At 42.5% G+C, this 25163-nt stretch overlaps 1 protein-coding gene across 10 annotated transcripts in view; it reads right to left on the bottom strand.

The window, feature by feature from the left end:
- FER1L5 (fer-1 like family member 5) overlaps window positions 1-25163 on the bottom strand; it is a 363329-nt gene that overhangs the window by 265832 nt on the left and 72334 nt on the right. For 9 of the 10 annotated variants that reach the window (XR_004539782.1, XM_033947691.1, XM_033947688.1 and 6 more), the window contains 5 exons: window positions 24948-25010; window positions 24075-24125; window positions 17886-17916; window positions 12102-12217; window positions 5514-5637 (listed from right to left, as the gene is read on the bottom strand). Coding sequence is in view for 9 of the 10 variants with exons in the window: in XM_033947691.1 (XP_033803582.1) it covers window positions 5514-5637; window positions 12102-12217; window positions 17886-17916; window positions 24075-24125; window positions 24948-25010 (385 nt within the window). In the remaining variant the exon portion in view is untranslated. The remainder of the gene's footprint in view (window positions 1-5513; window positions 5638-12101; window positions 12218-17885; window positions 17917-24074; window positions 24126-24947; window positions 25011-25163) is intronic. The other variant, XM_033947689.1, reaches the window with a different exon arrangement.

Raw genomic sequence — 25163 nt, 5'->3', positions numbered from 1 at the left:
TCTGCATATAGCTCGCAGTCATGGGGAGATAACCTGCTTGTCCAGAATGACACACCTGGAAATTTACATTGTGTAAGTTTTTATAAAAGCACAGTGAAAGGAAACTATATCTAGAGATAACTGGTCAGACACATAAGGCATTCCTACAACACTATACAGTAAAGAACACCTAAAAATGAAAGAAATTAGAGTGAATAACAATGCTTCCTCTAAGTACCGAGTTCATGAGAGCAAAACCTTTTTTTCATGAGCAAAAGAATGAGTTGATGTGAGCAAAAATTTTCCATTACATTGTATATATGGGAAGGTCCCACAGCCGTTCTGTTTCAGTTTGCCGCTGCTACTGCTTCTTCAGAAAAGTAGCAGCACCAGCAGCAGGGGTAGAAGGTGGGAAAATGGTGAGGGCTGAATGGCTGTGCGGTCTCCTGCTAAAAGGCGCACAGCTTAGAGAGAACTTTGCCTTAGTTCACTACAAATTATCTCAGTTGCTGCAATAGTTTTTCACTCAACTTAACAGTTAAGCTCTGGAACTTGTTGCCAGAAGATGTGGTAACAGCAGTTAGCATATCTGGGTTTAAAAAAAATTTGGACAAATGCTGCTCCTTGTGTCCCTGGGCAAATCACTTAATGCTCTATTGCCCCAGGTACAAAATAAGTGCCTGTATATTTGTACACCGTTTTGAATGTGTAACCACAAAAAGACAGTGTACAAATCCCATCCCTTTTCTCTTTCCCTTTCTAGAGGAAAAGTCCATAGTTTGCTATTGAAATAGATGGGGGAAAGCCACTGTTTGTCCTAGGATCAGAGCATGGAATGTTGCTACCATTTGGATTTCTGCCAAGTATTTGTGACCTGGGTTGGCCACTTCTGGAAACAGGATTCTGAGCTAGATGGACCATTGTCTGACCCATTATGGCTATTCTTACAGTAATACTGGGCTTCGCTTTTATCTCCAGGAGATTATCAACAAACAGAGTATGCTCCATTTCCACCTCACCAACTTAGATCCTTGCTATCACTACAGCCTGATGTACAATTTAGCCAAAGGTTTTATACATAATGCAAATACCCCTGGAGAGAGTGGGTAACCCTGCCAGCTGCCCCACTCTCTTCTGAGAGCTCTCCTTTAGCATTAGCTATGTCTTGGGTCCCTGATAGAAAATGATCAGGTTTCAGGTTTATTTAAAATTTAATGCTATTGCTTATAATATTTCTAAGTGGTGTACATAATAAAATTGGGGACATGGACACGGACTAAACTGATGCATAAAGGACAAGGGTAGAACTACAATAACTAAAGAAAAGAAACAAGGGAAATACAATTGGGAAGGCAAAGAATATGTCTGGTGCATCCTATAAATTAGAAAAGAAAAAATAATGGATTATTGAAGGTTGAAGAGCTAGGATAAAAGTTTAGTCTTCAAAGGCATCCCTGTACGGAAACCCTGTACAGAAAGGACTTCAAGGAGCTCTTGAATCTATCAAGAGCTGATTCTCCTCTAAGAAAAGAAGGCAAGGTGTTCCATAACTGAGGTGCGCCAATTGAAAAGACCTCATTAGGTCTGGTATTAATTTTTAAGGAAGGAATTGAGAGTATGCTATGGTCCACAGAGCGCAGGATCCTAAGAGAAGTATATGGGATTAATAATTTATCAAGAAATGCTGAAAGATTTGACTGTCAAATTTTGAAATAGAGCAATTTTATAGGTTATTCGGTGCTGAATTGGTAGCCGGTAGGCATTTCACAAAAGCGGTGTTATGTGGTCAAATTTCTTTGAGTTAGTGATAATTTTTTTATTATTATTATGTGTTTATTAAAGAAGAAATATACAAATACAACCAGAGTCCAATACCAGCAAACAATAGTAAATACTCTGCAGAATATATTTTATACATACCCCCCACCCACCCATCCCCATCTCCAGCCCAACAAAGAGGAAAGTAGGACATGCCGTCAACACATCAAAGAGTAACTAAATGACAGAAAATTATAAGTTCAACAGTCTTCTATGAGCAGTCGAGGTCAGAGAATTCCAGAAGGGTTCCCACATGGACTGAAACTTCTGGACCCTGGAGAATCCAATGTGGGTATGCGACACAGTTAGTGATAATTTTTATCAATGCATTCTGGATTAGCTGTAGTCACCTTAGTTGTTTCTAAGTGATGATATTATATAATAAATTGCAGTAATCCAGTTTAGAAATAATGACAGAATGAATGAGGATGTTAAGGGTGGCCAGTTCAAGAACATTTGTGATAGATCTAATCATGTGAAATTTGTGGAAACAATTTCATACCACCGCGCTTATTTGTTCTCAATAGGAAAGTTTCCTATCAAGATATTGTAGTTCCTCCCCTTCTCCTTTACCTTTTAACCAGATTGTGTCGTTTGACTAAGATTGTTGTTGTTAGTATGTCAATGCTTAATTTTATGCAAATCCTATTCCCTCTTTTATAATTATAAACTACTCAGGTTTATTATATGCGGTATATCAAAACTTAAATAAACTTGAAACTTAAAAAGGAACTCTCGTAATTTGGAATATTAGGACAATGCTGGGCAGACTTTTACTGCCTGTATCCCACAAATGAAGAGATGGTTTGGATAGGCGTGAGTGTTGACAGCAGCTCCAATATTTACAATCTAAGGACAGTACTGGGGCAGACATTACCAGAAAAATCTAAGAAAAAAGACAATTTAACTTAATCATGAATTCATAAAGCATATAACTACTGGGCAGACTAGATGGACCCATTCAGGCCTTTGTCTGCCGTCATGTAATATGTTACTATGTTTGTAGAGACTTAATAGAAACATGATGGCAGATAAAGGCCAAATGGCTCATCTAGTCTGCTCATCTGCAGTAACCATTATCTCTTTCTCTCTCTGAGAGATCCCATGTGCCTATCCCAGGCCCTTTTGAATTCACACAAAGTCTCTATCTCCACCACCTCTTCTGGGAGACTGTTCCACGCATCTACCACCATTTCTGTAAAAAAATATTTCCTTAGATTGCTCCGAAACCTATCACCTCTTAACTTCATCCTATACCCTCTCATTGCAGAGTTTCCTTTCAAATGAAAGAGACTCGACTCATGTGCATTTACATTACGTAGGTATTTAAATGTCTGTATCATATCTCCCCTCTCCCGCCTTTCCTCCAAAGTATACAGATTGAGATCTTTAAGTCTGTCCCCATATACCTTATGATGAAGACCACATACCATTTTAGTAGCCTTCCTCTGGACCGACTCCATCCTTTTTATATCTTTTTGAAGGTGCAGCCTCCAGAATTGTATACAATATTCTAAATGAAGGCTCACCAAAGTCTTATACAGGGGCATCAATACCTCCTTTTTCCTACTAGCCATACCTCTCCCTATGCAACCTAGCATCCTTCTAGCTTTCGCCGTCACCTTTTCAACCTGTTTGGCCACCTTAAGATCATCACATAGAATCACACCCAAGTCCCGTTCTTCTGTCGTGCACATAAGCTCTTCACTCCCTAATCTGTACCGTTCCCTCGGGTTTTTGCAGCCCAAATGCATGATCTTGCATTTCTTAGCATTAAATTTTAGTTGCCAAATTTCAGACCATTCTTCAAGTTTCGCCAGGTCTTTCTTCATGCTATTCACACCATCCGGTGTGTCTACTCTATTACAGATTTTGGTATCATCCGCAAAGAGGCAAATCTTACCCGACAACCCTTCAGCAATATCGTTTATAAAAATGTTAAAAAGAACAGGCCCAAGAACAGAACCTTAAGGTTAATTACATTTGGTGAGTTTTCCATCTAAAAGTTCAAAAGATGGGAGAAAGAAGTCTAAGTTGCAAACACATTCAAAGGAAAAGGAGCTACTAAGGAGAAACATAGCACCTGCCCAACACCTGCTACTGGAAGAGACAGATGCCAGAGAGACCTGTTTGCTCTTATATAAACCATTTTGACTGGTATGACCTAAAAATTTTAAATTTTTTTTTTTTTAATTTATTTAATTTTCTATACCTTTCTCCCAGGGGAAGTCAGAATGGTTTACATGCATTTATTCAGGTACTCAAGCAGTTTTCCCTCTGTGCCCGGCGAGCTCACAATCTATCTAACATACCTGGAGCAATGGGGGGATTAAGTGACTTGCCCAGGGTCACAAGGAGCAGCGTGGGTTTGAACCCACAACCTCAGGGTGCTGAGGCTGTAACTTTAACCGCTGCACCACACTCTCCCCTAAAGGATGGTACATCAAGTACAAATAACATAAATCTGGAAGAGATCTGTGAGAAAGTGGATCTTTTTTTGATCTTATGCTTCTTTTTCAAATGGATTGTCTGTTTACTCCTTTTGATTGTTTTACTGCTCTTTATTTTTATTAACTTGGGAAGTGCCCAATAAAGAGCATTGTTTTGATGTTTTTTAAAATTTTTATTTATTCATAGGACTTCTGTTGTATTTTTGTCTAGCTTATCTACTCAGCCTCAGTGTTTGAGCTCAAGCCCTGAGAGTATTCTCTCCCCATCCTGCTAGAGAAATGCTGGTATAGGAGTGTATTTTGGGGCCCACAATTACATTACACTGATGTCTTCTATCCTGCCAATACCTTTCAGTTCTAGGCGGTTTACAAGAAATTAGCCTGGACGTTCCCAGGGAGATTTCAAGATTGATAGCTATAGTATGCATCTGGATTTGGGGAGGGTTTGATAAGGTTTGGTTAGATCATTTGACAAATTTCTTGAATAGTTTGGCTTTCAGTTCTTTCCTGAATGTTTTGTAGTTGGGCGTCGTGATCAGCAGATTTGAGAGGTGGTGATCTATTTTTGCTGCTCTGGTGGCTAGTAGACCGTCATATATTTTTTTGCTTTGCATGCCTTTGATTGGGGGGTGGGTAAAGTGTGCTGAGTTCTCCTTGGTCTGGATGTGTTTTTCCTGATTAGGCGGTTGTTCAGATAGGTTGGTCCATTTACATTTAGGGCTTTGAATAGGGTGCAGTAAAATTTGTGTTGTATACATGCTTGTAATGGGAGCCAGTATGAGTCTTGGAAAGCTGAGGTAATGTGGTCGTATTTTTTCAGCGAGTATATTAGTCTTAGGGCTGTATTTTGGACTGTTTGTAATTGCTTTAGCATGTTGGTGGGGTATGACAAGTAAAGTATGTTACAGTAGTCCAGGAGTCCTAGGATTAGCGCTTGTACTACGAGTTTGAATTGTTCGTTGTTGAAGTATTTTCGGATTTGTCTTAAGTTGTGCATGGTTGCGAATGCCTTCTGAACCGTTTGCTGATTTGAAGTTGCATGGTGTAGCCTTTGTCTATCATTATTCCCAGCAGTTTTAGGTTGAGTTGTGAGGGATATGCGATGGGAATTTATTTCTAGGTTTGTTATGGTTGGGGTTTTGTTTCTTTCTAGAAGTACAAATACAATACAAATACAAATCTTTTTTTGTTTATAGTATTTCTGGGACCGCCCTCAGCACCAAATAAACAGGGAAACAACTACATACAAATTAGTATTATACACACTATAAGGGATATCTTCAGCTCTGTATATTCGAACCATAATAGTTGCCATCCGAATGGGCATTGCCACTGGTGTCAGTAGATTCGATTCCACATCATCATTTTCAGAAGCAGTCGCTTCCTCCATCTGTACCAGGGAGTAAAAGCAGAGAGAACAATGATCAGACATAAAAAAGTTTATGTTTATTAATTTATATTCTGCCTTTATCTAAGGTAGATGACAAAATAACATACATAATAAGAAAACAGACAGTGATAGAGCCTGATGTTAGGATTTAAAGAAAAAAGAAGTTCAATGTGGAGGACAGGGGAATAGAAATCAGAAATGTTCTTACCATTCATTACTTTCCTATTAACTGTGATCAGGACTAAGGGGAATGAAATACAACTATAGCCACAGGAAGAATTTTTATGTCACTTGCTGCCCAGGAGGTCTCTGTCTCCATTAAAATTTCCCCATTCTGAGCAGTTCTCCAACAAGTCTGAGACCAGAAATATGACTTAACTAGAAATAAACATCCCTTTATTTCTAAGTTTATTCTTCTAAGACAAGGGACCTTAATATATTCTTGTTATCCAAAAACAAACACTGGAACTACCAGTTTAAATGGAATAGTCTTGACTGCTGCATGAGATAAGAGAAATAAACACAAGTGGGTACAGAATGCATGGGATTCATTCCAACTTCTCTGCAGGTATGTGTATATCTGTGCTGTATATTTTATGTAATCAACATCCACATCTTGTATGCAATTTCTTTAGATTTTAAACATATGATTAAAGCAGTTTTTAGGATTCTCAGAAGGTGCAGTATTCCTCAAACAACTTTTTGAAGATCTGCTAAATCGTCATTCAATCCATCTGCTTGTACATTTTTATAGTGAATTTTTCAACTTTTTCATTTATATAAATTACTTCTTTAAAAATTATTTTAAAGCTGGATCACTTATCTTTTTTACTTTCAAATTCTGCTTCAATTTTGTCTCCTGGGGACTTCTGCTGACATGTTTCGCCGTACTGGCTTTTTCAAAGCAGTCCCTGATTTTTGCTCAAACACGCTCGCCATTTACCCCCACTCTCTGTTTCCTATGCTCCAGCCAGTTTTTAATCCACGTGAGTATTTCACCCTTGATTCCATTTTGTCTGTGGGGGTGCTGGAGGAAGGGAAGTAGTTGTGGAGAGGGGACAGTTTCAAAGATACCCTACAAATATCAAATCCCATTCTCTTCCCCCTTGGAGGCCAATGAATAGTGGCAGTGGCATAGCGAGAGTCGCCCCTCCCCCACCCTCTTCCCCGCCCCCCTGCCATGCACACACACCCCTTCTCTTCCCATATACTAGTGCTGCCCAATTCAGGAAAAAAAATTTCGATTAGATTCAGCCTATTGAATTGGTTTTTCGATTCGATTTTCCTGCCCAATTGGGTGGTTGTTTTTTTTTCAAACATCTTGGTGGGTTTATTTTATAGCCTCTTCACCCCCTTTGCCTTCTCCTAATCACACTGGCGCTGTGGTGTAAACAAAATAAACAAACCAAAAAGACTTTTCCTCTCTCTCTCTGGCCTAACACCAGCTCTGGCAGGATACACATTTCAAATCTGACATACTGTAATCACAAAACAGAAAATAAAATTAGTTTTTCTACCTTTTGTTGTCTGATCATTATTCAAATCTTGTTGGTTGTCTTCCGATAACTTGCTTGCCAGGGTCTCCTTCTTTCTTCTTTCTCTGTGCTAACCATTCATCTGCTATTTCCATCCTCCCTTTCCATTTCCCTTCCCTCCCCCGGAGGTCTGGCATCTTTCTTTTTTTTTTTGTCTCCATCCACAGATCCACCTTTTCTTAACTACCCTTTCATCCAGCATCTCTCCCTCCTTCTCCAGCAGCCCAGGGTCCACCATCTCTCCCTTTCTTTTCCCAACTACCCTCCTATCCAGTATCTCTATCCCCCCTCCACACCATCCCTTGTGTCCAACTTCTCTCCCTTTCTGTTCCTTCCCTCCTTAAATCATCTCTCCCTCTCCTCTATTTTTAGACCCATTGTTTCTCCCCCCCCCCCCAAAGTCCGGCATATGCACGTCTCTTTGAAACCCCCTTCCCTCCCTCCCTCCCTCCTTGTACTTCTACACCAGGGTCCCCCCTCCCCTGAAGGTCTGTCCCCCCCGAAGGCCTGCACCCCACCCCTGAAGGCCTGTCCCCCCTTAAAGGCTTGTCCCCACCTTAAAGGCCTGCCTGTCCCCTCTGAAGGCCTATGCCACCATCCCTGGCCTGTTCCCCCTTTGAAGGCCTGCACCCCCTCTTGAAGGCCTGCACCCCCAAGGCCTGTCCCCCTAAAGGCCTGTCCCTCCCCGAAGGACTGCACACCCCTCCCCCCGGGAAGGCCTCCATGTTCCCCTTGGCCTCCCCACACCGTTTACCTTATAGGTGAAGCCTGCAGAGCAGATCGCGGTACTAGCATCTTTGCAAACTGCTTTGAGCTGTTTCCTCTGCTGCGGTCCTGCCCCTCCTCTGACGTCAGAGGCAGGATCGCAGCAGAGGAAACAGCCTCGAAGCAGTTTGCAAAGATGCTAGTACTGCGATCCACTCTGCAGGTTTCACTTATAAGGTAAATGGTGCGGGGAGGCCAGGGGAGAAGCGGGAGGCCAGGATGGGAAATTGGATGCCGGGGGGGGGGGGGAACCGGACGCTGGGGGGCGGGGAACCGGACGCCAGGGGGGGAAGCCAACAGCAGCACTTCCCGACTGACCCTTCCTCCTCGCCCTCTAAAGCAGGTGTGGCAGCGGCCAGCCAGCAAGAGCAGCGCTGCTGCTCCTGCTTTAGGGGGCGAGGGTCCGAATCGGGAAGCCGTTTTTTGGGTGTTTTAAATCGATTCAAATTGATTCACCCGAAGTGAATTGGTGAACCAATTCAAATCGTGAATCGGGCAGCACTACCCTATACCTTTTTAATTTCACTGGTGCGAGCAGCATCACCAACTTGCTGCTCACGTCAGGTCGGCTTTCTCTCTGATATCACTTCCTAGGTGCGGGACCCAGAAGTGACATCAGAGGGAGAGCCGATGCTAGTGCAAACAGCAGGTTGGAGTTGCTGCTTGCATCGGCAAAGAACTAGAGGTATGGTGGGAGGGAAGTAAAGGCACATGCATGCGGGGAGGAGTGGGAAAGAGTGGAAAGGCGGAGAAAAGGAAGGGTGCTGGCGCCTCCACCAAGATGGCGCCCGGGGTGGCCTACAACCTCCCTTACTACACCACTGGTCAGTGGTTCTTATTTTAGTAAATTCTTATATTTAATTTCATCTGATTTGACTGAACCTTTCAAAGCTCCCCTTATGATCTTCCAGAAGTTCTCTATGTTACCTGAGCTTGAAGAGAAATGAAAATCTCCCATTTATCCACAATTTCATTTCTCATTATCTTCCCATACTTCTTCCAGAGTGTCTTCAACTTGGTTTCCTTAACCTCCATTTGTCTGATATTAAATCTGCATTAGAGGGTTAAGCCAAGAGAACCTGTCACCAGGAGTGGGATCCCTAGGATAGTAGACTTGGGGGTGGGTCAGTAGAGTGGGCAGACCTGATGGGCTATGGCCCTTATCTGCCTGATTCTTCTGTGTTTCTATGTTTCATACTAGAGGATGGAAAAAATACTTTGAATAAAGTTCAGGCTAGCCAAACTATCTCCACTTTCAACAGTTTGCTGAGCACATAATTCTGGAGAATGTGGCTCTCTCAACACTGAAAGGATCTTGCCTGCAACAAGCCTCCACTACAGTGCCATCTGATCAGTGATTTCCTGTAGCCCTTCTAGAAATTGTCTCAGAGAACTCTTGTACTGTTCAAAGGACTTTTAACAAATATAGTTTTGCATCTACAAATTTATACTGATTTCTTACAGAATCGGTTCAGCGAACGGCCACCAGGATGGTCTTGGGGCTCAAGGATCTCACATATGAAGAAAGATTAAAAAAATTGCAGCTGTACTCACTTGAGGAAAGAAGAGAACGGGGAGATATGATTGAAACATATAAGTACATCACGGGACACATCGAGTCAGAAGATGATATCTTCTGGTTCATGGGACCCTCGACCACCAGAGGGCATCCGCTGAAAATCAGGGGAGGGAAGTTTCATGGCGACTCCAGGAAGTACTTCTTCACCGAAAGAGTAGTGGATCATTGGAACAGACTCCCACTCCAGGTGATAAAGGCCAGCAGCGTGACGGATTTTAATAGAAAATGGGATACTCACGTGGGATCTTTAAGGGAGTAAATTCAGGGGAGGGGATACTTGGAATGGGCAGACTTGGTGGGCTAAAGACCTTTTCTGCTGCTTTTTTCTATGTTTCTAGAATCTACCCCTAAGTTGTCACAATGTAGGCCTTTTATATGATTTATCAAAGACCAGCTCATAAATAGGAAAAAAAAGAAGAGAATGATCTCTAGACAGGAAGAAATGTACAAGTACTTCCTGTGGTACCAGTCTATTAGACTACTCCAGAGATTGTTGCCATCTAATCCTGACTATCAGGGAATGTAATAGAAAAAATGATCTATGGAGGCATGAGCCAGGAAAGAACAAGAAACAAATGATAATAACAAGGACCAGAAAAAAGAAACCAGAGATAAACACAAGTCAGAAAAAATGAGTGATAGAGATGGGAAATACATAGAAGAAACAAATAAGAACATAAGAATTGCCGCTGCTGGGTCAGACCGGTGGCCCATCGTGCCCAGCAGTCCGCTCACTCGGCAGCCCTTAGGTCAAAGACCAGTGCCCTAACTGAGACTAGCCTTACCTGTGTACATTCTGGTTCAGCAGAAACTTGCCTAACTTTGTCTTGAATCCCTGGAGGGTGTTTTCCCCTATAACAGCCTCCGGAAGAGCGCTCCAGTTTTCTACTACTCTCTGGGTGAAGAAGAACTTCCTTACGTTTGTACGGAATTTATCCCCTTTTAACTTTAGCGAGTGCCCTCTCGTTCTCTCTACCTTGGAGAGGGTGAACAACCCGTCTTTATCTACTAAGTCTATTCCCTTCATTATCTTGAATGTTTTGATCATGTCCCCTCTCAGTCTCCTCTTTTCAAGGAAGAAGAGGCCCAGTTTCTCTAATCTCACTGTACGGCAACTCCTCCAGCTCCTTAACCATTTTAGTCACACTTCTCTGGACCCTTTTGAGTAGTACTGTGTCCTTCATGTACAGCAACCAGTGCTGGATGCAGTATTCCAAGTGGGGGGTGTACCATGGCCTGGTACAGCAGCATGATAACCTTCTCCGATTTGTTCATGATCCCCTTCATAATCATTCCTAGCATTCTGTTCGCCCTTTTTGCTACCGCCATGGCTTCATTGAATTGTCGACCAGTACTCCCAAGTCTCTTTCCTGGGGGGTTCTCTACGAGTACTGCACCGGACATCCTGTATTCGTGTATAAGATTTTTGTTACCGACATGCATCACCTTACATTTATCCACGCTAAACCTCATTTGCCGTGTCGCAGCCCATTTCTCAAGCAAGTTCATGTCACATTGCAGGTCTTTGCAATCCTTCTGTGTCTTCATTACTCTGAATAACTTTCTATCGTCTGCAAATTTAATCATCTCGCTCGTCGTACCAATTTCCAAGTCATTTATAAATATGTTGAAGAGCATGGGTCCAAGCACCGAACCCTGCGGCACTCCACTTGTGATGCTTTTCCAGTCTGAGTATTGTCCATTTACCCACTCTCTGTTTCCCATCTGCCAACCAGTTTTTAATCTACATGAGTATTTCACCCTCAATTGTATGGCTCGCAATTTTTTGAAGTAGTCATTCATGCGGGACCTTGTCGAACGCCTTCTAAAAATCCAAATATACAATGTCGACCGGATCACCCTTGTCTATCTGCCTATTTACTCCCTCGAAGAAGTGCAGCAAGTTCGTCAAGCAAGATCTTCCTTTGCTGAAGCCGTGCTGCCTGGTCCTCATCAGATTGTGTCCATCAAGGTGATCAATGATGCGGTCCTTTATCAGCGCCTCTACCATCTTTCTTGGTACCGAGATCAGACTCACCAGTCTATAATTTCCCAAATCTTCCTTCGAACCTTTCTTAAATATCAGCGTAACATTCGCCACTTTCCAGTCTTCCGGAATTCTTCCCAGTCTTCCGGAATCCTTCCCGATTTGATTGACATATTGGCTATTAGTTGGAGCAGTTCAGCTATAGCCCCTTTCAGTTCCTTGATTACCCTCGGTTAGATGCCATCTGGTCACGGGGATTTACTGTTTTTAAGCCTATCAATCTACCTGCATACCTCTTCTAGACTAATGTCAACCCTGTCAGTTTACCATCTTTGTTTCCTGTGTATAGCCTGTCAACTTCCGGTATGTTGTGTATATCCTCTTCGGTAAATACAAATGCAAAAAATGCTTCCAAGTTAGAAATGAGAAGAAAGGTTAATAAGAAAATAAATGAGTGAGAAAGACAGAAAAGAGAAAAAATAAGGCGATTTTTGCAGTGTATGTACTGGTGTTGTAATGACTAAACAGATCATGCCCCTAAGCTGTAGTAGTCATGTCTTTAGGTGCACATGCAGAAAGATAGGGTTACCATCCTTACCGGAGCATGATCTCCAGCTCCCAGCACATAGACACTGACTTTCAGGTAACCCCGTACTCCAGAGTTAATGTATTCAGGATCATAAAGGGTTAGCCATTTCCTCAGAAGATAATGTCCTAGAATAGAAATAGACAGGCCTTCACTGCTGGTGAAGAGATTATCTACATCTCATAGCGAAACATTTAAAAAATAAGTGCCACATACTCAGTTGATGATGACCAGTGTTCTGCTAACTGCCACTGATGGTTAAATCCGAATATTCAATGTCAGACCATGTCTGGACTTCGGCACTGAATATCTGGTTTTGAGGAGCAAGCAAACGTATAGCTGGTTTAAATCCAATATTCAGCACTTAATTGGCTAAGGGTTACAGCATAAAGATAGGACTAACTTTTATGTGGTTTTATTTATGCATTTAACCTGTCCAGTTAAGTGCTGAATATCAGCAGTTAACTGGCCAAGTGCCAACTCTGCCCCTGGAATGCCTCCAAAATAGCAGGTTTGCAGTTTCAAGCTAACTGATTATTTTTAGCCAGGAGCCATTTCTAGCCAGTTAAATTGCTTTGAATATTGACCCCCTAAGAAGATAAAGCAAATGACTTTCAGAAGTTATTTTGAGAATAACAGCTGGAAACCCCACATGGAGCAGCATCTTGCTGATACCAGATCATAAGTAACTCTGTCAAAAATTACAAAGACTAGGGGACACTCGATGAAGTTACAGGGAAATACTTTTAAAACCAATAAGAGGAAATATTTTCTCACTCAGAGAATAGTTAAGCTCTGGAACGCATTGCCAGAGGTTGTGGTAAGAGTGGATAGCGTAGCTGGTTTTAAGAAAGGTTTGGACAAGTTCCTGGAGGAAACTGTTATTTTAGGTTACAAGGACACCAATAAACCTCCTGCTATAGATGGTTTGACCTTTGCTGTTAGGCTAAGGATTGTCTTAATTTTGTTTTATATATTATGCATTTTTGATTTATTATTTGTATTTACTATATGAAGAGGGGCATACAGAGTCTGCCTGGGTTGATTCCGAGGGCAGTCTTTGTTATAAAGCATACGGGAACAGACTTAAATATCTCAATATGTAAACCGTGGAAGATGGAGGGAGGGGAAGGGAATGTGATTTGATGTACCGCCTTTCTGTGGTTACAATCAAAGCAGTTTACATATTATATACAGGTACTTATTTTGTACCTGGAGCAATGGAGGGTTAACTGACTTGGATTCACTAGAGATAGGTCTTGTCAGATAAATCTAATCAATTTCTTTGACTAGGTGACCAGAGAATTGGATAGAGGATGTGCGCTAGATGTGGTTTATTTAGATTTTAGCAAAGCCTTTGACAGTGTTCCACACAGATGTCTAATAAATAAACTGAATGCCCTCGGGATGGGTCCCACAGTGAAGGGCTTGGTCAAGAACTGGTTGAGTGGAAGGTGACAGAGGGTAGTGATCAATGAAGATCAATCTGAGGAAAGGGATGTTACAAGTGGTGTGCCTCAAGGTTCTGCTCTTGGGTCTGTTATTTTTAACATTTTTATAAACGATATTGCTGAAGGATTGTCGGGTAAGATTTGCCTCTTTGCAGATAATACTAAAATCTGCAATAGAGTCGACACGCCGGATGGTGTGAACAACATGAAGAAAGATCTGGCGAAACTTGAACAATGGTCTGAAATTTGGCAGCTAAAATTTAGGGCTCCTTTTATCAAGCCACGGTAGCGGTTTAATGCTAGCGCTAGCCGCTAACGCCTGCCTTCAGCAGGCGGTAGTTTTTTGGCCAGCGCAGGGGTTAGCGCATGATTAAAAGTCACGTGTGCTAACCCCGCTAGTGCGGCTTGATAAAAGGAGCCCTTAATGCTAAGAAATGCAAGGTCATGCATTTGGGCTGCAAAAAACCGAAGGAACGGTACAGTTTAGGGGGTGAAGAATTTATGTGCACGACAGAAGAGCGGGATTTGATGTGATTGTATGTGATGACCTTAAGGTGACCAAACAGGTTGAAAAGGTGATGGTGAAAGTTAGAAGGATGCTAGGTTGTATAGGGAGAGGTATGGCCAGTAGGAAAAAGGAGGTACTGATGTCCCTGTATAACATTTTGGCGAGACATCATTTAGAATATTGTGTATAATTCTGGAAGCCGCACCTTTAAAAAGATATAGAAAGGATGGAGTTGGTCCAGAGGAAGGCTACTAAAATGGTATTTCGGCAGGAGATTTCGGCAGTAGGAACCCAAGCACAGTACCAGGTAGAGCTTTGGATTCTTGCCCAGAAATAGCTAAGAAGAAAAAATAAAAAAAATTTAAATTGAATCAGGATGGGCAGACTGGATGGACCATTCGGGTCTTTATCTGCCGTCATCTACTATGTTACTTCTTTACAGAAAGGGTTGCAGATACATGGAACAGTCTCCCAGAAGAGGTGGTGGAGACAGAAACTGTGTCTGATTTCAAAAGGGCCTGGGATAGGCATGTGGGATCTGAGAGAGAAAGAGATAATGGTTACTGTGGATGGGCAGACTAAATGGGCCATTTGGCTTTTATCTGTCATCGTGTTTCTATGTTTGCCCAGAGTCACAAGGTGCTGCAGTGGGAATCAAACTTAGCTCCCATAACCATTAGGAGAGATATGATAGAAATGTTTAAATACCTCCATTGCATAATTACATAAGAAGAGAGACTCTTTCAATTAAAAGGAAGCTCTGGAATGAGGAAACATAGGTTGAAGATGAAAGGGCATAGACTCAGGTATAACCTAAGGAAATACTTATTTACAGGAAGGGTAGTGAATTCATTGAACAGCCTCCCAGTGGAAGTTGTGGAGAAAAAGACTATCTAAATTCAAGAAAGTTTGGGACACGCATATAGGATCTCAAAGAGAGAGGAAGGGATAGTAGATCATATGGATGGGCAGACTGGATAGGCCACCGGTCTTTATCTGCTTTCATTTTCCTCAATTTCTATGCCTGTTAAAAACAGCTTGGCAATAATCTCTGTGCCTCTACCAGAATGCTGTGTGTGAACTTTTGGCCTCTATTGATCTCTTGCCTGGAGAAACTCCCGCAGTTTCTAGAAAGATCCAGGGCTGATCCTTCTGTTTAGCAACTGCAGTAGAAGGACACATCCCTTTGGAATAGGGTTACCAGATATCCAGGAAACCCGGACATGACCTTTTTTTTTTAATAGAGGACTGTCTGGGTGCCTGGATGGACTTTCCAAAACCCGGTAGTTTGTCCGGGTTTTGGAAAGCCCCAACCACACGGCCTTGTCTGGAGGGCCTCTGAGCATGCATGGATGATGTCGCATGCATTTGCGCATTCTCACAGACCCTCCAGATGTGGTCTGGAGGTCAGAAAACAAAGATGAGGCTTTGCGTGGGTGGAAACAGAATGGAGCATGGCCATGTGTCTGGGTTTCTCCAAACAAAAATCTAGTAGCCCTACTTTGGAGGGAAACTGAGGGACTACAACGACGCAGCTAGGCAATGTTCTTCTTTGTTGGCTCCAGATCCCTGGCCACTGCACCTCACAGTAAGGGGACCAGAGTTGCTCTGAGTCCTCGGCCAGTCCCTTAACACCTCTGCAAGGGAACAGAATTTACTTAACATCCTGGCTATAGTGTCTTCTTACTTACAGAAAGAAAATTAATTGACTAGCACAGTCTCTAACCATAAAGTACTGGAAATGAGAATCAGCCACAAAGCCTGTAAAGCTGCTAGACTATTTCAAGGGAGCACAATCACAAGAAATCTAACTACCACTACTTCTAGCTGTAGAGCCGAAAGAGGTGTTACAAAATCCAACCTGAGATGGAATAACAGGGACAAAGGGAAAATCCCAGGAAGATCAGACTTTAACTGGCAAAGTTCAGTTGTGGATTAGGAACTGGTTATCGGATAGAAAACAGAGGGTAGGGTTAAATGGTCATTTTTCTCAATGGAGGAGAGTAAACAGTGGAGTGCCGCAGGGGTCTCTAATGGAACGACGAGTGAGGTGATTAAATTTGCAGATGACACTAAACTGTTCAAAGTTGTTAAAATGCATGTGGATTGTGAAAAATTGCAGGCAGACCTTAGGAAATTGGAAGACTGGGCGTACAAGTGACAGATGAAATTGAATGTGGACAAATGCAAAGTGGTGCACATTGGGAAGAATAACCCAAATCACAGTTACCGCATGCTAGGGTCCACCTTGGGGGTTAGCGCCATGCTGCTCCTTGTGACCTGGGCAAGTCATTTAATCCTCCACAGCCCCAAATACATTAGATTGTGAGTACCTATATGTAAACCTCTTTGAGTGTGGTTGTATAATTACAAAAAGTAGGTATACAAGTCCCGATCCTTTTCCCTTTAACACCAGATATCCCTCTGGGAAGAAAAGCCTCCTTTACCTGCTGAGACTTTTGTGAAGTTACATGCAAAGAATCAACAAAAAGTAAGAGGCTGTAAATGTTATATAGTACTTTGAATATCCTATATATACTGGATAAATACCTTTAATGTTATTAATCTGAAATACTTATACCAGCTACCTGACTATCTTTTGAACGTATATTCTGGCTTAGACTGTTTATTAACTGAGAGAAGTGTTAAAGCATATGTGGATTAAAGTGCCAGATGATGTCTGATGCTCACCAGGCACTCTAGGATTACATATGTATGTGTATTTGTTTATGTATTTTGCCAATTTAAACCATATTGGGTGACCGTTTGGTGGACCATTAAGATGATACATAAAAACTATGATTAGATTAGATTAGGAAGACCTCAGGGGCAACATAGGAAGGTAGTTACTAAGCCGTGCTACAATATTACATTTTGTCTGGAGAGTTACTGACCTGTGGTAACTCGGTACCATAGGTTAATGATTTCCACAATAATCTGCAGTAATGTACTTCAGGAACCATTTAACTCAGGGGTAGGGAACTCCGGTCCTCGAGAACCATATTCCAGTCGGGTTTTCAGGATTTCCCCAATGAATATGCATGAGATCTATTTGCATGCACTGCTTTCAATGCATATTCACTAGTGAAATCCTGAAAACCCGACTGGAATACGGCTCTCGATTTAACTTATTACCATGATATAATTTAGATTGCGTAGCTACAGCCAGGATAATTGTGTATTCCTAGTTGCAATGCAAAAATAACTGTCCTTGCGTCAACTCCTCTCACCACCACCACCACATTCCCCTATCCATCACAATGAAGCTCACACCCCCACTCCTGATCTCCCAACAAACCTCTACATCCAAATAAACACCCCTGTTCAGATCTCCCCATCTAGAGTCCCCTGAAGCACATGCTTCAACCCTCTAATAGGAATCTTCCCTCCTAAAGTATACCCCCCACCTCCTCCCGACCTACCTGGGCTACCAGGGTTTTCCTTGGTGTCTAGCGGGTAAAGCAGGATTGATCTCAAGTTATTCCTGCCTCATTGGATACTAGTGCCACTGACCCCTAGCACAACTCTGGGGGTGATGCCCTTAATCATCTTCAGCTGCCTAGGAATAAAATAATCTTTCCCCCTTTTCAAAACAACTCTGTAGTGACATTAATCTCACTTTCAAGTAACCCCTCCTATCCCAGACTCCCCCTCTAACCCTCCACTTGTCTCCATGAACCTTCCTTTCCTACAATCACTTTGCTGTGATAGTACTCTTCCTGTTACAGACTGTCTATGCTGGGACAATAACCTCCTCATCCTAGATTTCCTCTGCCCTAGATTCCCTGTTTTGAGAGCAAGCTTTCAGCCTATTAATTATTCTGGATAGAAACCTACCTGGGGCATAGTACACACTTCCAATTTCCATCTGTAAATATACAAAATGAGAGTATTAGACCTTATGCTTGAATAGTTTTGATGATCCTAAAAATAAGATACATACAAACACTGGGTCCCTTGTCATGGGACAAAATGAAGCTGGTTACCCGTAATAGGCATTCTCCACAGACAGCCATTTTCCAGTCATACATATGGATGGCATCAACCTGATGCTGCTGACATGAACATGACATCCAGAAAATTCGTTGCAATCTCTCTAAATATGAGTGGCATCTCCTAAAGTCATGTAGTGTGTTTCAGTTCTATAATTAAGCTAATGAGCTCATAAGGGAAGGAGGAAGAATTTGTATGACTGGCGAACTAATGAATTACTATTATTACTACTACTAATTAACATTTCTATAGTGCTGAAATGTATACGCAGCACTGTACATTGAATAGGTAATAGAAGGTCCCTGCTCTGAAGAGCTTACAACCTAGTTTGGACAGAAAGACAGAGAGAATGATAGGAAGGACATAGGTAATTTTACAGTGAGTGGGAATTAGGAGCTGAAAGCCTTGAAAAAGTGGGCTTTTAGCTTGGATTTGAATACTGCAAGAGATAGAGTCTGACATAATGACTCAGGCAGTCTGTTCTATGCATAGGGCATAGCAAGATAGAAGGGATGGAGTCTGTAGTTGGCAGTGGAGGAGAAGGGTATGGTTAAGAGAGACTTGCCCGATGAAGCGAGCTCACAGAGGGGAGCACAGAGGGAGATAAATGAGGAGAGACAACGAGGGACTGTATAAAGAGTGCATTTGTATTCGGAAAAGGATGGAGAGCCAGTGAAGTGACTTGAGGAGAGGTGTAATGTGAGTATGGCGGCTCTCAAGGAATATAAGTTGTATAGCAGAATTTTGCACAGATTGGAGGTGAGTGAGATGGTTGAGTGGAAGACCAGAGAGAAGCAAGTTGCAGAAATCTAAGTGAAAGGTGATGAGAATACGGATAATGGTTTTGGTAATGTTCTAGGAAAGGAGAGGTTGGATTTTGGTAATATTATAGAGGAAGAAGCAACAGGCTTTAGTGGTTTGTTGGATCTGAGTGGTGAAGGAGAGAGTGGAGTCAAAGATGACCCTAATACTGAGAGCTGACAAGACAGCGAGGAGGAGAGTGTTGTCCACAGAAATAGAGAATGGGGAAGGGGGGTTTAGGCACTGAGATAAGGAGCTCAATTTTAGCCATATTCAGGCATTCAAAGAATACCTCCTATAGATAAGAAACTTTGTTGTTGTTGTTAGGTGCCATCAATTTTTGTGAAGCCAAAGGAGTACACTTCTCCCTCCGGATTTGTGGGTGATAGGGGCAGAGCCAGACCGCGAATGGTGAAATACCGTGAATATCTTCTGGTCCGGCTCCCGCCTCCCTCCTGCCTTCCCCCTGGCATCCCGGCCTTACCTGGTGGTCTAGCAGGCTTTCGGGGCAGGAGCGATCTTCCTACGCTCCTGCCCTGTGCAGATCGCCAATAGGAAATAGCTGCCGTGAGTTCCCGTAGTCTCTCAAGACTACGACGGGAACTCCCCACAGCCATTTCCTATTGGCGATCTACATGGGGCAGGAGTGTAGGAAGATCGCTCCTGCCCTGAAAGCCCGCTAGACCACCAGGTAAGGCCGGGACGAAGGCTAAACTGTGTGTGTGTGGGGGGGGGAGTTTCCCCCCTCCCCAAAAAATTGCGAATATGTGAAATTGTGATTGCCGAAACCGCGAATGAGGAGGGGGAAGTGTAAATATTCAGCCCATGGCAGTGAGCATTTTGCTGACAGTTGCTGGCTTCAGCATTGATTATCCAGGCTTCGGCACTAAATATCCAGTTTATGCGAAGCCAGCCAACACATTGCTGCTTAAGTCAATATTCAGAACTTAACCAGTCATGGGTTGCTGTATAAAGGTAGAACTGTGTTATTCGGTCCCATTTATGCAGTTATCCTGGCCATTAAGTGCTGAATATTGGCGCTTAACTGGCCGAGTGCTGACTTCGCCACAGGAACACCTCCAAAATAGCCAGTTTCAGTTAGGTTTTAACTACAAATTTGCTGTGGTTATAACCAGTTAAATGTCACTGAAAATTGGCAGATAGCCCAGAACAAGTGATTTAATTGGTCAGCAGCTGTTTCTGGACAGTTAAATAATTTTGAATATCGACCAGAAAATGTTCCCTGTAGTCACACAAATTAGAGTTCACTAGGTTGTGATATGCAGCCTATGCCTGCTAGGAGTGTCCCTAGAGCAGTGCACAGATCTAAACCAGGCTCTACTCAAATACCCACATTTAAACCTTATCCTGAGCCAATAGATGACTTTCCTTTTTTGTCCTATAGAGGGAGCGGGAGAGGAGGAGTGCAGGGTTCCCATCCCCCTCAGAATCCCAGGAGGATTACCCGGAAATCATTTCCACCTGAGGGTTTGGGGCGGGGCTGCTAACCCTGAGAACTAAGCTTCTTGAGAATCAGAGGCAGCAGGAACAGGAGCAGGACAGGCCACAGCGCTCAGGACTGAGAGCTCTTGATAGCAGTCAACCTCCAGAATCCATGGAGTTGACAGAGGCTGGGGAAGAAATACCTCTTAGTTTGCTGGAGGAACCACATGCCATGGAGCTGGAGCTGATCCCTGAGACAAATGCTGAGTTGCCTAATGAGATTATACCCATGGAAGTCTGCTGTATAAAACGCAAGAAACTGACTCTGTTGCTGTGAGTACTTCAAGTTTGTCTTTGCTGATTTGTTTGCAAGTGCTGGATATCTCTGTGCCAGCTGAAGAGTGAATAAGCTCTTTTGTTGAACTGTGCAAGGACTTAATTTTGATTTATTTATTTATTTTTAAGTTTATTGTTCTTTCCCTGGTGAGGGAAAGTGGACTGTGGCAGTCAGAGGCAGTGCGGTTTGCCCCGTGTTCATTGTGGTGGGATAGTGGGCCTAGTTACGGGCAATTTAAAACCACACGGAGCACACTGTCTGACTAGCACGTTGCTGCTGAAGAAGTCGGTGCAGCTGCACTGACTTAGGCTGAATTGGTACAGCCCTAGAGTTTATTGTTTTAATTTTGGAGTTTTTCTTTCTTTTGTTACTTACACTTTTGGACTATTGTCACAATCCGTCCCCTGTGGCTCCGCTCATTCCAGAGCTGCCGGTGGCTAAACCCCATCCAGTCATACAGCGAGCTAACCACGGGGATAGGATTGTGACCAGTCCCAGGGAAAAATGTGTATTCCCCTTTAACTTGAATCAGTCTGAACTGCAGGGAGTAGAGGAAGGGGAGCAGAACAGCTCAGAAGAGCCCCAGAGGAACCTCCCTTCCTCTGTTCATTCCCAGCTGAAACCCATAATGAAAAAACCAAGACAAGCTAGGCAAACAGTGCAGGTTACTCCTCCCCCTCAGAGCGCAGGGTGTGTTCGGTTGAACAATTTAGAGGCTGCTCTGAGGAGAGGAAAGTCAGTTGGTCCTGGGCCAGCTCAGGAAAGGGTCTCTCCTGATTGTGCTCCTGAATGTGAGGATGTTGTAATGCAGGAAGTAGACACTGACCCTTTCGCCAACCAGCCAGCCCTGCCTGAACCCATGGACTGTGGGGAAAATCTTGGACTGCCTGAAGATATGCTCCTGGAGTGAAGATAAGTGGCAGGTCTGGAGGTTTGTGAAGGCAGGAGCTTACTCTGTTTGATAGAGTGTTGTTATGCAGAAGTGCTGTGTATTAGAAACTGCATAGACTTGTGCTAAGAAAAAAAACAAACGTTTTTTTTTGTTTAGCTAAATTCAACTGGCCTGAATTGGGGACTCATGTATGTGAGAGTGAGGGAAGTAAATGTTGTGATTTGGGGAGAATTCACTTAAGATCCAGGTTGGGTTAGTGGGGCCATTATTGGCATTCTGAAGTATCAGAAACTTGATAAGTGAATTCCTTTACTCCCCTCCCCCGCCAACAGCTTCTATGTTGGTTACAGCCAAGCTTTAATTCTTGCTGAGCTTGGGGGCCCAGAACTTGTGAGAGTGTAAAAAGGTTTCTTTACCTTCCTAAAAGTAAAGACAACCCCTCTAGAGTTCTGTTTATGATTGCAGTGTTTAACTGTTACTTACCCAGATTGCCTGATTAAAGGTAGAAGTGATAAACCCATTCCTGTGGGTCCACTTCATAGTTTATTTTTGGTATTTGGTTAAAGCATTCTACTTGGACTTTGAAGAATTTGTTTTTTTTTCTTGAATGCTTGTGGATTAAACTAAGGGAGACGTTGCTCCCATCATCGTTCCACTGAATAAAGTGACTATGAACAAGTAAAGCTGACTTGTTTTACCTTTATATTTGATTCCTGACAAGTGGAGATATACCAACAGGACTTCCTTCCTTCATCGGAAGCACGCCGGAGTTGCGCTCGGGTGAGCAGAGACCGGGTTCCGGAAAACATAGGTACCGGCTCTGTCACACTATGAAGTAAATGTGGACTCAACTCTGCTGGGGAAGATTTTTGCTGTATGTTTTTGGATTCCCTTTATTTGATTCACCCACAGAGACTATTATCTTATATAAGATTTGGCAATAGTGACTTTGAGTCTATGTTCTTGAACAGAATCATCCTGACAAGCTTTCTGTTATTTTTGAAGAATAAAGTTCCTGTTTTTGCTGAAGAACTGCTTATCTGGTTGGATGGTGTTTCTTGCTCTAAATGCTATATTATTTTTCTCCTTGTGCTGCCCGCAGTGGCTCACAAGAGTTTTCTTGTACCGGTGACCCAAGACACCTTGCCTGGAGCTTACCGGTTACAAGGTACAGGTTGTCTTCAACAAATAAGGGAAAGTTAGGGGAACTACAATCAACATCCGCTAACAAAGCAGCTTATTGTGCTTTGCAGGTTAGAACTCCCAACTTTTTTTTAAAGTAAAAAGACAAGCCAAAAACATAAACATGGACGTCAGAGGGAGAAGGGAAGAGAAAAGCTGCAACTGCTTTGAGGGTGGGAGAGCTCACACTACTATCCTTCTGGAACTTTGTCTCAGATGAGATTAGGGCCATGGTCAATGGATAGATTTCTGTAAGACAGGCATTATAAAATTATTAGCCAGATAGACTTGGGTGATAGATTGGAAAATCTGGCAACCCTACTCCTGTGGCCTACACAACTTGCATGCCGCACAGCATCCTGAGGAATCCCAATGGGTACCACAGCAAGAACACCTCTTCACAGCTTCAGAGGAAACTGCTATAGCATTGTACACCATCATGTCCCCAACAATGAATCACTCGGTGGACTAGAAGGATCCCCTTCCCAAGGTAACTTAGAGCAACGCCCTATGTGCTGCCTCACGCTTGGAGAATTACCACTCTTACAGCCTAAAGCCCCACTCCACTTGTAGTACAGAAAACAGCCACTTCCATGAGAACAGAAACCACCTACACATACCAACTGTTTCTCACAAGTAGCCGGAGCCCTGCTTTCCTCCATCTAGAATAGGGTTTATTTTCTTTTTTTTTCTCAGAAAAAATAAGACTTTTTTTTAAACTCTGAGCTTTGCTACCAAACAATCAGGTGGGGAGTTTCATGGACTGCAGGAGTCAGAGCACTGGCACCACCAGCAATGACCACCAGGATCAAAATGAGGCCAGAAAAACTCAACTGGGAGCCAGCTGACCAACTAGACCAGAAGCAGCCAAAACATAACACAAGGTTGAAGCTATTTCCTTCCACCTGCTGGAGATAGAAAATACTGAAGGGCTGAGCTACCCGGCTGGATTTATATGCTTCAGCTCTCTTCTGTGTTTTCTATCGCCACTTGATGATCCAATGGACATAACTAGGCTTGCAAATTCTGGAATAGTGTAGGATGATATGGAAGGGGCTATTGATTATGGGTAGAAAAATGGAGGTTAAAGCTGCTACAGTTTTGAAAAGATTAAATAAAGGATATATTAGATTAAAAAAAAAAAAAAAAAAAACCACAACAACCAGAACTAAGCTGTAGCCAAGAGGATGGATATTAAGGCTATTGTTGTAGGGGCAGTATTTGAAACTGAGTTTGTGGTTTAGGTTCCTGCTGAGAGTCACAGACTATGGACAAGCTTAGTTGAGGACCAAGGCCAGGAAAGTGGTCTGACACTCAGGCGTTAAAGTGGTCTGACATTTGGGTATATATTTAATTTAATTACAGGAAGGTAACTCACCTTGAAAATTCCAATCATGGAATCGGCTCGCAGTGACTGAGAATTCAAGACCTTAATAAAAGATGGAAAACCTTGGCATTTAACTCTTTCCAGTATTCATGATACCCCTCTTTTCCAAAATAATCTCTTTCTTCTTTCCTATACTGCACAGCAGTACTATTACTAATTATTTCTATAGCAGTATCAGATGTACACAGCGCTGTACAGAGTAACAAAGAAGACAGTCCCTGCTCAAAGGAGCTTACAATCTAAAAAGACAAGACAAACAAATAAGATGCCATGGATACAGTTTAGGATGCCAGTGCTGAGGAGAACACAGCAGTGACAATCCTTCTCCATGCTTTCCACAAAAATCTGTCCCCCAACTCTCACACTATACTGCAGCACAATAATCTCCCCTTTTCCTCTCTCAGATACCACATTGATGAGTACAGAGCAATTAATCATCTTCATTCTTTCCATAAAACTACTTCATCACATTTACACCTGCTCCAAAGGGAAAGAAGAAGTGTGTGTGTGTGTGTGAACTTGCTCCAAAGGGAAAGAGGAAGAGAGAGAGAGTGTATATGTATGTACATAAATTATGAATTAATTAAAAAATTGCTATATTAATGTATTTTCAAAGATCATACAAAATGTTTCAACAATTGCAAAGTATTTTGAAACTATGTAAGAGGTCCTGTTTTTTTCTGGTCATCGTATAAAATTTACATGAAATTTACATTTTACATGAAGAAATAGGAACATAAAATTGCTCAGGGGTATACATGCTTAACAGTACAAGCTACCAATGCACAGCATATACTTTTACAAGGTATATGTGTAGGTGTTCCTAGAGGTGAAAGTTGGGTGGAAATGCACCATTTCTGTTACCTGTATGTGTATGGTGTCGTCAAACAGCTGTGATGGAGACTTATGTAAGTTCTGGAAAAATATCTGTAACATAATGAAAAAAGAGGAGTAAGATTGCACCTAGGTTTGTATTCCTTTAATTGTGTCATATTTCAAGAAAGCGGAAAGCATGAAACTATCAATGATGACACTGACAACAGATGTGTTACTACTCTCTAACCAAGACCTATGGTAGAT

Source organism: Geotrypetes seraphini, chromosome 6 (assembly GCF_902459505.1).
Source record: "Geotrypetes seraphini chromosome 6, aGeoSer1.1, whole genome shotgun sequence".
In the NCBI taxonomy this organism is placed as follows: Eukaryota; Metazoa; Chordata; class Amphibia; order Gymnophiona; family Dermophiidae; genus Geotrypetes; species Geotrypetes seraphini.
This window is presented reverse-complemented; position numbering and strand designations above follow the sequence as displayed.